The sequence below is a fragment of the Eptatretus burgeri genome, chromosome 2, assembly GCF_056783735.1.
Source record: "Eptatretus burgeri isolate ZD-2024b chromosome 2, Ebu_testis_v1, whole genome shotgun sequence".
In the NCBI taxonomy this organism is placed as follows: Eukaryota; Metazoa; Chordata; class Myxini; order Myxiniformes; family Myxinidae; genus Eptatretus; species Eptatretus burgeri.
This window is the reverse complement of record NC_140962.1, coordinates 19972643-19986462: the sequence shown is the minus strand read 5'-3', so window position 1 is coordinate 19986462 and position 13820 is coordinate 19972643. Positions and strand designations below refer to the sequence as shown.

At 45.1% G+C, this 13820-nt stretch overlaps 1 protein-coding gene across 1 annotated transcript in view; it reads left to right on the top strand.

Moving 5' to 3' along the window:
- The window catches only part of ECPAS (Ecm29 proteasome adaptor and scaffold), a 236448-nt gene that overhangs the window by 83238 nt on the left and 139390 nt on the right, over nt 1-13820 (top strand). Inside the window, exons 14-17 of the mRNA XM_085864640.1 lie at nt 196-318; nt 607-710; nt 8370-8487; nt 11982-12062. Of these exons, the coding sequence (XP_085720766.1) occupies nt 196-318; nt 607-710; nt 8370-8487; nt 11982-12062 (426 nt within the window). The remainder of the gene's footprint in view (nt 1-195; nt 319-606; nt 711-8369; nt 8488-11981; nt 12063-13820) is intronic.

Sequence of the window (13820 nt, the reverse complement as noted above, 5' to 3'; positions counted from 1 at the left end):
AACTCGAAAGAGAAAAATTGGGATCAGACGGAAAGGTTTGAAATTCCCATTTTTGCATACATGATAAGATGTCGATGGCCCCCTTGAAGTTCTTCACGAAGAGGTTTTGGATTGATAAAGGCACGAGTCATTTTGCGTGGGTATTCTATTTCCTGATATTATCTCTGTTCCGCGCTCACACGTCCTCTTTTACAGGAAGATCCGGACGGCCGGTTGGCTATTCAGGAGGCCTTGTCTCTGATGGCTGGTGCCTACAGCTCCCTGAAAGGTGCTGACCTCAAACTCATGGAGGCTTTGGTCGAGGGCTACATCGAGAAGGTACAGGTTTGACTTTACCTGCATGGGTGGGGATTATTTAAACGCTTTAAAAAAAAAAACAATTTTAAAGTATCATGTGCCTACAGTTTCAGTATTATTCGCTAGAACTCCTGAAAAATTTGAAGTCAACTCATTCGGAAAATGAACTCGTGAATGTGGAGGGATTAAACGGATTATTGTGACCAAACGTGCTAAAGATTAGACCTTGTGGGACCCAAGAAGTCATCGTTGTGGCCTCTTGCGAGCCAAAGTAGCATGGATTTGACCCTATGTGACCTCTTCCTTCAGCCGGAACCTCAAGCACGGCAGGTGGCGGTGAAATTTGCCAGCCGTGTGTTCTCCTCGGACCACATTCCATCGCGTTACCTGTTGCTGCTTGCTGCTGGGGACGTGTGAGTTTGTCATTTCCCTGGTGATTCGGTCACCTTCCAGCCGGTAACGAGATATGCGTTTAATCGTGGGCATGTTTTGAAAATTCAAATTCACAGTCACGATGAAGGTTTTCAGAATTTTTTTTTTTGTTTTTTGACCGGTGATCGAAGGCTCACGTGTCGGAGGGTTTGTAAAAGGCATTTCAGGGGACATCGAATAAGGCTCGGTGGGGGAAGTAGGAGGGCTGAGCTTTACTCGTTTATAAAATCAATTGTGGGTGAAGAGGGCGGTTAAGGGCACGCAGTTGTGCAGAAGAATACAAATGTGTTTAATTGGTGTCTGCACCAGTTTTACTTTCTTTGAATTTGCTGTATAAGTGCTTTAAGGTGTGCCGTGTTCTTATGGCGTTTATTTAGTTCTTTGTTCCTTGTTCCTTGCTTAGATTCAGGGGAGCTCTTCATTTTTAGAAAACGACATTCTCACCACCACTTCCACTGCTTTTAGAAGACCATCCGGCTCATGATCCCCACGCTTAAATAAATAAATAAAAAACACACGGGGGGCTGGGGGGGATATTGTAATCGGCTCCGTCTGTCCGTCCGTCCACGTGTCCGTCACGCTATCTCCTTATAAACGGTGGGGCAGGAATTCACCAAATGGCAAGGAGGTGCAAGAACAGTAGAAATTTTGGCCCCGTCTCCTGGGGGTGGGGTCAAAACGTCAAATACCGAAAAATGCAATTAGGGGCAAGGATTTGCAAGGAATTCAGATGCAGGAGGAGGCCATTCGGCCCGTCATGCCTGCGCTACACCAGTACCAGATTTTAATCAATCCATCGATACCCCTTCCATCCATGTGCAGCCTTTTGGCTGTTACACCGGTGCTCATTTCGCCGACCTCGAAAGGGTGACAGGCCGAGTCAACCCCCTGGTGTTAATTTAGCAGCCAACGGGGCATGAACTCAGGACCCTCGCATCCCAAGCCGCCACCCGAACGACTCGGCCAACGCCAGGATTGAACAGCACATTTTGAAACGTTTTAAAGTGGAACTTTTTTTTTATATGCAATCAATATCGGGGGACGCGTGAAATATGGAAGGATTTCTTTGGATTTGACCCCCGGTTTTATGCCCCTGAGGGGGGCGATTTGGAGTCACGGGAGTCAAAACGGGGAAAAAAATGTCACTCAAAATTCGATATTGGGTCATTCCTGGTGGAACTTTTTGCTTTCGGTGGGAAGCGTGGGGATTTGCGATGGCGCGCCATCTCGACTTCACTCGAGTTAAAGATTGCTTGTGCACGGATGGCATCAGCTCGTTGCACTTGTTAATAACTGTACATAATTTTGAACTTCAATGCAGAGGTTGTTTGGTTTATTGTTTCCTCGAGAATGAGGAATTTTTCGTGCTGCAGTTGTTGTGTGCCTCAGGGAGGTACGAAGGCTGTAATTTATTATTATTATTATTATTATTATTATTATTACTCTCCTCACCGCTGATCCTGATAATAACATTAGAGGTGGATTCACTCTGGAAGGATAGCCTCGAGGAGTGCTCACTGAATTCTGAGCTGTCGAGCCTGGGTTAGAATCTCATCCCAGTTAATATAAACTGTTACTCTGGTGTTTCACATGCAGGGCGATTCATCAATGTGTGCACCATCCCTTGGATGGATGTTCAAGTCGGTGGTGTCCTGTACGCCAACAATAGTTGGGCATTAAAGATCCCACATTGTCCTTCACGAAGAGTTGGTCCAACTATTGCCGGTATCCTAAACAAATGACAAATTTCTGCTCTGATCTCCAGCAGGCACTGCAGCAGTGGCATTGCTGTGCCACTGTGATAACTCCCTCTTTCGAGTGCAACCTTTTTTTTGGCTGCTGGTTGCATCATTGATTAGGAGCGCGGCTATGCCGCTGATGCAAGTGCCCCTATTACCAGTATACTCGTGCTCATTCCGCGGACCTTCGAAGCATGACGGGCTGAGTCAACCCCCTCGTGTTAATTCAGCGACCAACGAGGCTCGAAATCAGGACCCTTGGATCCCAAGCCACCACCCTAACCACGAAGCCCAACGCCAGGCGTTTACTGCGATAACTGACGCAAGCTCTCAGCTACAAGTTGAATATGATCAAAGATGTGGTTTCATACGAAGTCAACTGAAAAACATTTTGAACGAGAAAGCATCTGATAATGTAAAGCCCATCCTTTATATTCCCATCAAAGCTTTATATTTGGACTTCTTCTTCTTATTATTATTTTTTCTTCTTTTTTTGAATGCGAAACTGAACTTTTGACCTTTTGACCTTTTGACCACATTCTTAATTTGTTTTACCCATATTCTGATAAATCAGGCTTTGTTGAAAATTTGATAAAAGCTCAAATGATCATAAAAATTTCAGCTCAATTGGATGAAAATTGATGATTTTATGTGACTTTGACCTTTTAACCAAATTATTAACTTGGCTTCACCATATTCTCATGATAAAGCTTTATTAGCTCCGCCGCCGAAGGTGAAGGAGGTTATGTTTTCACCACTTTCTGTTTCCATGTTACTTGCAAAATCGAATATTTTTCAAGTAAATTAGTTCGTCGATTTTGTCTGTCTGTCTGTCTGTCTGTCACCTACAAGACACAATTTTCAACCGATCTTCACGAAACTTCACCAACCACATGGTAGAGTTTGTCATGAGGAAGAAGCCGATTGTTTTTGAGGTCAAAAGGTCAGCATAGGCCAAAGGTCAACAACTAAGGAGGGATTTCTAAAATCCTCATTTTTCTTCCGATTGACTTGAAATTTGAAGAGGATTTACATATCAGGTCATTGAATCCAACCAGCCAATTATTTTGGAGGTCAACATAGGCTGGATTTCTAAAATTGAGGTCAAATTTGTTTTTTGGATTTTGCAATTATCGTGCTCTTCACGACGTCGTCGTCTTGTTTGTCTGTTTGTTTGTTTGTTTGTTTGTGTGTGCGATATCTCAAAATGTTGCGGACAGATTCGGACGAAACTTGGTGGACATGTTGCATGTGTGACAAGGGAGAATTGACTCAATTTTGGTGAAGATCTCGATCCGGATCAGGGTCTGATAATTTTTTGAGTGATTCTTCACCATTGAGAGATCGGGCCAAAAACGATATTTCAAAAATGTATTGGACGCAATATGTTCTTGTGGATCAGGCATTGCATGGTGGAGGTATGTGCTCTACCAAGTGCCCTTCTAGTTGAAAATTTGATGACACAAGCTCAAATGGTGAAAAAGTTACCGCACACGCATACGCACGTGATCGTGCACACACACACACACACACACACACACACACACACACACACACACACACACACACACACACACACACACACACACACACACACACACACACACACACACACACACACACACACAGACACCCCTGACTCCTGCTGTGGAGTGGATGGGCTAAAGAAAAAGGAATTGTTAATGATAATAATCGATGCCAATCTTGTGTCTCACACTTGACACTTTCACCATTAAATCTCACTGAATAATCAGAGCAGTTTTTGGGACTAAGTAAAGAAACAGGGTTGGATTTATTGCATAATGACAATGTCCAAGATTCCATTTATATATGTGCACATATTGTCAGGCCAGATTAGATCCGTGACTTGCTACAGGTACCATGTAAACCTGTACTAACCTGTTTCATGGTCGGGTTGTCGGCGACTAAACCGTCTCCCCCAACAAGTTTCCTGGTGAGGAGGGTGTATGACATGTACACCCAGCAGGATTCAAAACAAAACCTGTCAAAGGGCGGAGGAGCTCCTTGTGAGCCAACGGCCATCCATATCTAGTGCCCAACTGTGTCTGCGGACGTCCTCCTGCAGTAGGGTTACTTTTTATGAGGAGGTTGGTGGCAGGATTTGCACTCCGGCCACCGTAAAACCCTTCATTCCGCAAAACACAAAAACGCAAAAAAATCTGAAAACCCACTCCGTGGGAGTACCTCCTGTGCAGCTTCCCTTCGCAGGGCAGCTCACCGGATGATGGGATTGGGGCAAAGCCTTCGGGACCCCACTCTTGGATGATGGGAGGAAAATCACAGGGTAACCTTCCCAGGTCAGATTGTGGTAGTTTGTTTTGGGGTGGTGCTGAGGTGTCGTCCACCAGACGGCGGTCTTCTTGGGTTACCCTTTGGCTGTCCCTTCGGGTGGGTGCTTGGAATGTCATCTCCAAGAGAGGATGATCACCTGTCTCTGTTATCATCTGAGCTCAAGCATTTGGACATCGGTATTGCAGCTCTCTCTGAGGTTCGGAGACCGGATTGCGGCGAGATCATGGTGGGTGGTTACACCTACTATTGCTCTGGTCACTCTAATGGTTACCATACCCAAGGAGTTGCTGTAGCTGTGTCAAATAAGCTGACTCCAATGATAATTGAGGTAACACCGGCCAACAAGTGTATGATGAGACGAAGGATTCATCACTCCCTGGGTGTCGTTTCCCTGGTCGCTGTATATGCTCCGACTGAGGCGAGTGATCTCACCATGAAAGACGCATTCTCTGCCACACTCAAGTCTGTGGTTGATCAGTGCCCCAGACGAGATACACTTCTCGTCTTGGGGGATTTCAATGCATCGACTGTAACTGATAGGGATGGTTATGAGATGTGTGCTGGTCCCCATGGGTCTGAAACTGTGAACCAAAATAGCAAGACGTCAAGATATTATGGAACTGTGAACCTTGACTTCGCAAGACATCATGGACTTCGAATGGATGGTTCATGGTTTCAGCGTCCACAAGCTCATCGCTGGACTTGGTATTCTAATGCTGGCGGTGTGGCAAAGGAGATTGACCCTGTGCTCGTTGATGGATACTGGAGAATGATCCAGTCTAACGGAGTGCTCAGTTCCTCAATACCGACCACAGGCTTGTGCAGCAACTCTGAAGTCGCAGATTAAATCCTGGAGAATGGTACCATCCCAGCCGAGGCTGGATGTTGGCAAGCTCAGGGATGAGAGAGTAGCTGAGGAGTTTGTGAACAGTGTGAGTGGAGATGTTGGGGTCTCGGTGGTTTGGGGAATCCTGAAGAGTTGTGCAGTGCCTTCAAGACCACCATCCTTGATGTTGCTGGGGGATGTCTTGGAACTCACCTTCGGGCAAGGAAGAATTTTGTTTCTCAAGGGACACTGGATACCATTGACCGGAGTTGCAGGGCCAGGCTTGATGGCAGAGCTGAGCTGTTCAGGCAGTTGAGACGTAAAACTGTACGTGCGCTCAGGGTGGACAAGGGCGCCTATGTGCGAGGAATCTGTGAGGAGGTAGAGCATCACCTGGAGTCAAGTGATTCTTGTCCTGCTTACAGGGGAATTCGTGCATTGCGTTCCTCCAGGCCCATCCTGCGGTGTACTGCAGTTGGAGTGGAGGTTGGTAGGCTCTTGACAGAGGAGTCTGAAGTGAAGGCCCGCTGGGCCGGTGACTTTGAGCTGTGTACCAGGCTGATCCACCAGCTGTTGAGTTGGATGTTAGGGGTGTTACTATCCCTATTGCTGACCTTCCCATCAATGTGATCCACATTCAATGTGGAAACAAGCTGCGATGAACCAGTTGAAATGGGGTAAAGCTCCTGGGATCTGTGGCATTCATGCTGAACTTCTCAAGGTTGGTGGAAATGCTGCACTCGTGTCGTTGCATGGCTTTGTGTGCTCTGCCTGGAACACAGGCATCATCCCAAATGACTGGAAGAGGGGCCTTGTTGTCCCTCTCTGGATAGGGAAGGGTGATCACCAGGACTGCAACTTCCGATGGGTGATGCTGCTCTCAGTGCCGGGCAAGGTCTTTGCTCAGATAATTATTGATAGGATTCACCACCATCTTCTTGAGCAGTCAGGCTTTACAAAAAAGAGGTCAACGATTGACCGTATCCTTGCTCTTCATGTCCTCACCGAACGCAGATGAGCGTTTCGGCAAGGGCTGCTTGCAGCCTATGTTGATCTCTGTAAAGCGTTCGATTCAGTGAATCGGGATGTCCTCTGGAGGATTCTTGGTCTTCGTGGGGTGCCACCAAAACTGATTGATCTGATGTCTGAACTCTACTCTGGTGCTGAGAGTGCTGTGAAGTGTGGTGATACCATCTCCAACTTATTTCCCGTTGTTTTTAGGAGTTTGTTAGGGGTGTGTACTGGCCCCCACACTTTTCAGCGCTTGTTTGGACTGGATCCTCGGGAGGATGTCAGAGAGATCAAGCTCTGGTGCATCATTTTGGAATGTCAAGATCTCTGAACTTGATTTCACAGATGATGCAGTCATCTTTGCGGAGACTCTACATATCCTTTTGGGGGCCTTCAAGGTGCCGAATGATGAGTTGGAGCCGTGGGGATTACGGGTTTCCTGTGTCAAAACTAAGATCGAGGCTTTCAATGACATCTTGGATGCTGATATCTTGTCTGTACCTGTTTGTGGTGAGGATGTTGAGGTCACGGAAAGATTCACTTACGTTGGCAGTGATATTCATGTCTCTGCTGGCTGTGAGCCAGAGGTCAATAGACATCTGGGTCGGGCCTGGGGAATCATGGATTCACTGGATAATGGGGTGTGGCACTGTCGGGACCTGTGCAGGAGGATGAAAGTCCAAGTCTTCAAGTCCTTGGTTCTTCCAGTCTTGCTCTGTGGATGTGAGACTTGGACTCTGACCAGGGATCTGAGAAGGAGACTTCATTCCTTTGGTACCAGGTCTCTTCGGAGAATCCTTGGCTATTGCTGGTTGGACTCTGTATCCAACGAGTGGTTGCTGAGAGAGACTCAAATGAGATTTGTTACCTGCATAGTCCGTGAGCGTCAGCTGCGGCTGTATGGACATGTGGCTCATTTTCCTGACGCTGATCCTGCTCAGCAGTTTCTCTAAGCGAGGGAGCCTCGTGAGTGGAAGAGGCCAATGGGCCGACCACGTGCCTCATGGTTGCAACAGCTTGATCAGCATCTCAAGGAGATGGGGATGGGCCAGGCATCTGCCTGGGGGATGGCCAGACGGAAGCCCCTTGAGTACCGGCGGAAAGTGGACGCAGTGACGCGCTGCTCCGGCGCATGTTCCCAGAAGTGACGTGACCTGATTTCGAAATAAGAACACCTTCATAGGTAATAACACCATGTGTGGCATCCCCAGATATTTTTTTAAATCATTTTGAAAACTCAATTAGCTTGCTGTTTGTGCAACACAGACCTCACAATGACCTCAAATCCCCAACACAATCCAGTGGTTGGGTAAGGGTTGTGCATCCTACCCTCAACTATTCAATGAGAGTTAAATAAGAAGTGTTCAAAACCTTCCTTCTGTTTGTTGAACAAACTCTTAAATCCCTCCCCCCCCCCCAAAAAAAAACATCTCCTTACATTTCAACCATTTTTATCTCAGGCGAGCCAATTTCTCATGTCTTTCGATGTCAATATATCTACTGATTATTCATAGTCCTTGTTGGAATTCTATCGAAGAAAAGTATCTTTGAAGTCCAGAATGTTTCCTGAACCACTTAAGCATGTCATGGATGATGAAATTAATTGAACCATTCATTCTCTACAGAAAACTGCTTGCCCCCTCAACCTGATGCCATTTTGTGAGTACATTATGAATGAGATATGTATGTTTGGCTGGTGCAGCAACAATTTAGTTGTATGTTTCTATGTGTGTGTGTCTTTATGGATGCAGCAAGGAAGAGGTGTGTGCTGAAGCTCAACAGGTTCTGCGCTCTCAGTCTCATCCTGAGGGCGACCGGCCTTGCAAACTTCCTCCTTTTACCGATATGGTTTTTTACATTAAGGAAAAGGTTCGTAATATCCACCAATAGCAATTTTATTATTGGGTCAGCTGGAGGTAATAATTCTGGTTCATGTCTTTCATCAACTGACGAGCCAGGTCTGATGTTGACCAGCAGGAATTTTGAATGTTTAGGGTGCCAGGGAAAATTTGCCTACTCTTCGTTAACGACACCATGGGATCCTTGATATCCGCAAGCATCCCTGGGGAGTGCTGCCAGGAGCGTCTTCCACAACCTTGTCATTGCCCATCCTGACCCTTGATCTTCACACTTCCAAACCCATTAACCCTTTATAACCTAACCCTCTAACTGATTTGAATGTTCTCTGTCTCTCTCTCTCTCACTCTCTCTCTCTCTCTCTCTCTCTCTCTCTCTCTCTCTCTCTCTCTCTCTCTCTCTCTCTCTCTCTCTCTCTCTCTCTCTCTCTCTCTCACTCACTCACTCACTCACTCACTCACTCACTCACTCACTCACTCACTCACTCACTCACTCACTCACTCACTCACTCACTCACTCACTCACTCACTCACTCACTCACTCTCTCTCTCACTCTCTCTCACTCTCTCTCACTCTCTCTCACTCTCTCTCACTCTCTCTCACTCTCTCTCACTCTCTCTCACTCTCTCTCACTCTGTCTCACTCTCTCTCACTCTCTCTCACTCTCTCTCACTCTCTCTCACTCTCTCTCACTCTCTCTCACTCTCTCTCACTCTCTCTCACTCTCTCTCACTCTCTCTCACTCTCTCTCACTCTCTCTCACTCTCTCTCTCACTCTCTCTCTCACTCTCTCTCACTCTCTCTCACTCTCTCTCTCACTCTCTCTCTCACTCTCTCTCACTCTCTCTCACTGTCTCTCACTCTCTCTCACTCTCTCTCTCACTCTCTCTCTCTCACTCTCTCTCACTCTCTCTCTCACTCTCTCTCACTCTCTCTCTCTCACTCTCTCTCACTCTCTCTCACTCTCTCTCACTCTCTCTCTCACTCTCTCTCACTCTCTCTCACTCTCTCTCACTCTCTCTCACTCTCTCTCACTCTCTCTCACTCTCTCTCACTCTCTCTCACTCTCTCTCTCACTCTCTCTCACTCTCTCTCTCACTCTCTCTCACTCTCTCTCTCTCACTCTCTCTCACTCTCTCTCACTCTCTCTCACTCTCTCTCACTCTCTCTCACTCTCTCTCACTCTCTCTCACTCTCTCTCACTCTCTCTCACTCTCTCTCACTCTCTCTCACTCTCTCTCACTCTCTCTCTCTCTCACTCACATTGATGCATCGCCTTGCATGTGAAAGTTCATAGCTGTGTCAAGGTGCGATCCCAGACTAAGCAGCTCACAGGTTAATGCACATATCGTGAAGTGATCCTGTCACCCCAAGAATTATTAAATTCCACAATAAATCCAATGAAATGAGACGATTATCAAAATTGCACGTAAAACACCAATAAAGTGTCAAGTATCAAGCAAGAGGATTCTGAGTTCAAATCCCTCTCGGTCATTGAATTAATACCAAGTCGGGTTGACTCAGCTTGTCATCCTTCTGAGGTCGGCAAAATGCGTACCAACTTGCTGGGATGATTGAGCCATTTGAATATCCTGCGTCGGAGTGGTGACCCATCCAGGGTTGTGCCCAATAGCCCAGTCGACTGCTTCGGCAGCACCGACGCTCTGTACAGAGTATGGTCCCAATGGATGGATCAAGCAAGTCCAGGAATGGCAAATTCGGTGTTGAAAGACGAAAGGAGGATTCAGCTTAATACATGTAGTAAAAACCTCTCAATTATCAGAATTTATTTTCAAAATGCCATAAAATCCCCACATTTTCAGTACAATATACAATTGAGTCGCTATAACCTATTATTGTTTTGAATTACATGGCTCAAAGTAGAGCAGTGTGTTAAAGTAGTGAATACGTCATATTTATACAAACTGAACAGAAAGAGTTTAAGACTGCAAGGATGCTTTGCACCAGCAAGCTTTCATTTACTGTATAAGGTTTAAGAGGTAGCTGCACGTTCCTGATTTGAATACAGAAATTTCAGAAAAATGTCATCACAATTTCAAAATCTCACAGGATCGGTCAGCAATCATTAGCTCATTGCTAAGCTGTGTTTACTCTTGAGGTCAAACAGAATTAGGTCTCACGAAAATGTCCTCGTTCAAAAAGGATGTTATAAGCAAATACATTTCACTAACATTTGAATGTTTAACAGCTTATGGTATATTTTGCAAAAGGTTAAGCAAGTTCAATGGCTGACTAGATATGTGCGATCATCAAGGGTAAGCCTTCCCCGACCGGGGGAGGCTTACCCTTGGCGATCGCCCGTGACTTACCCTTGGCCCGCAATCCAATGATAGCCATATATATTTTCTTTGGACTACGATATGACCTTGACCTTCAAAATTTAGGATAGAGTGTAGATGAAGAAAATGTGTCCCCATCTACAGTCTATCTATAAAACTCATGAAAATCAGAGGAAAATTATTCAAGATTGTGTTTTTTGTTAATTAGGTCACAATCCCAAAAAAAGGTCAAGGGCACGAATCAAATATCAGGTCCACAACTTCAGTGCAAATCCACTATTATGATACTAAAACATCTTGGAAGGCCAAGTGGTCTTTGAGATTGCACATCAGCAAAATTAAGTAATGACAAAAAAATACATGTTTTTGTTTTTAGACCACCATTTGACCTTGACCTTTAACTCCGAGGAGTATGATGTAAATGAAGCATAAATGCGACATGCTCAAAGCTATCGAGAGAGGGCAATTTCGTTCTGATCGGACAAGCCTTCGTCAGTTTTTGCTGAAAAATGTTTAAATGTCTATAATTAGATCATGATCTTGAAATTAGGTCAAGGTCAAAAACAATTGTCACCCCCCCCCCCCGCATGCTTTTTTTTTTTTCTCCATAATTGATGCAAAATTGCCTTGCCCTAACGTATCATTCCAATTGGCCAAACTATATTCGAGTTATTGTGTAAAATGTTAAAATGACTATAATCAGGCCTATAATTAGGTCAGTTATAGTGAATATAATTTAAAATTAGGTCAATGTCAAAAAATGTTTTCGGTCAGTGACAGCTTTGTTCGTTCCGTCTTGTTATCTTCTAGTGTCTCATCCATCCTTATTCCCATATACATTTATAGTAAACCCTTGATGATAAGAAACCTCTTCCTGCCTTTTGCCTTCTGGCGCACGAGCAACCTCCAATCTCGGCTTTATTTTCATGATCCTTTAATGATCCTTGGTGTAACCTTTTAAACAGTTAATTTTAAACGCAGAAAATTCAAAAAGCGTTTTGGTCATGCGCTAAGATCTTTAGACGTCCAGCGCACAGCGTCCGCATTAGCTGGGCTTCTGATGGGACAATATTTTCCAAAGAACCAGGACATTCATTCCAGGAGTTTTGAGGCAAAGCATCGATAAGTCAGTTAGTTGACTGTGCCATTTAACTTGAATGTTTATTATTTAATTTTTTTTTTCCTCTCCTTCCGCTCCTTTTGCAGGCTGATCTGCGATTGAAGTCCTCCATGAGGGTGACTGTAGGTGCTGCATCTTTACCCTTTAATCCAGCAGCATATGGAGAGGTAAATGCTGATGCCCATCCCTGTTTCCTTATTAAACATTCATGTTCTGACCAAACTCCGATATGCCTCGACGTATCCTACAGGTAATTTTGTTATTTATTTATTTATGTACTTGGGGCAGGGTTCTCAGCCTACGGCTTATGGGGACGCATGTTGCGTGCTAAATATTTTTTGTAGCCTGTGTAGTGTGTAGCACCCATAAAATTATTGTAAAACATTCAATCTGCAGAATTTATTGTGACATGAAAACTGTTTTAAAGCTAAAAAAATAAAAGAAAACAAAAGTATTAAAAAAAACTTACGCTTGTTTAAGGTGATCGTTGGAGCTGAATGAAAGGTTTTTTCATTTCCAAAATGAAAACTGGAGCAAAGGAATTGTTGAAGCTAAATATTGTAAAGTATGTAAAGCAAAGTACTGTCACATCAACGGGTCTGCTAACATAGACCTGCCGTGCGACAGAAATCCATCTATCCAATGGGACCATACTCTGTGCAGAGCGTCAGTGCTGCCGAAGCAGTCTCGTGGGCTATTGGGCACAATCCTGGATGGGTCGCCACACCGACGCAGGATACTCAAATGGCTGCAGCAACGTGCTTGGTGATTTGTCGAATCAAAGGAAATCCACCCTTGAATGGACAAAATAGCTTCCCCCGTCGAGATCGAAATCCCACCTGTCTCTGAAAATGAATTCGCTTTGCAACTTATGCCTTTCCCACTGTAAAGCTGCTGTCACACCTTGACGATTTAGCCAGCGTATGCTGATTTATGAAAAAATTGTCTAAAATGCTGGCACACGTCGAACACGTTATGGGTACGTTTTGTTGTTAAGAGCACGCTGAAAAACACTGCCATACGTCATAGTACGCTGGCTTTAAACGTTGTACTTTTGGGTTGTCCTCAAATTTTTGCATTCCTGAAATTTTACGACGTATGACTCACACGTTCCGCTACGCTGGCCATAAGTTGTAGGCACGTTATGCGTTCGTTGACACACGTCAACACACGTTACTTGTAAGTTACTCATAAGTCGAAACACGTCGAGGTAATGTTTAGCGTACCCGAAACTTATTTCTAACCTATGAGTAACGTTTTGTAAGCACGCTACACGAACGTTGTTCACACTTCACAACACGTTACTTGAAAGTTCCTCGCACGTCGAAACGCGTCAAAGTAATGTTTAGGGTACCCGTGACTTATTTATAACCTATGAGTAACGTGCTTGGGAATTATTAATAAAGCATGTCCTATGCATAAATACGTATGAAGACGTATTTGACGTCTTCAGGACGACCACAGCTCTGACTGAATGCGTTTCTAACTTGCAGATACCGTATAATGGCGTATTGGCAGCAATTAGGGGAATTGGTATATAAAAAGGGGCTTCGCAGGAGGAACCAGTCTTTTTTTTTAGACTTCGTGGTGAGTACATGTCCATGTCATTCCGAGAGATGGAGGATACGGCAAGGCTGAGACGACAATACCTACCTGTCCTCCAACATCAATATGACCTCATCGAGTTGACACTGCACCAGTTGCGTGCCAATAGAGCCGGGAGAAGAAGACGTGAACGGAGGAGAAGGAACTGGGTCAGACCATGGATCGGGAGGCGACGCCATTACGGCATATATGACCAGCTCATGGTGGAACTCCGGAACGAGGACCATGCATCCTTCATCAACTTCCTGCGAATGCCCCCAGCGATGTTCGACGAGCTGCTCGCCAGAGTGGGTCCAAGGATAACCAAGCAGTCCACCTTC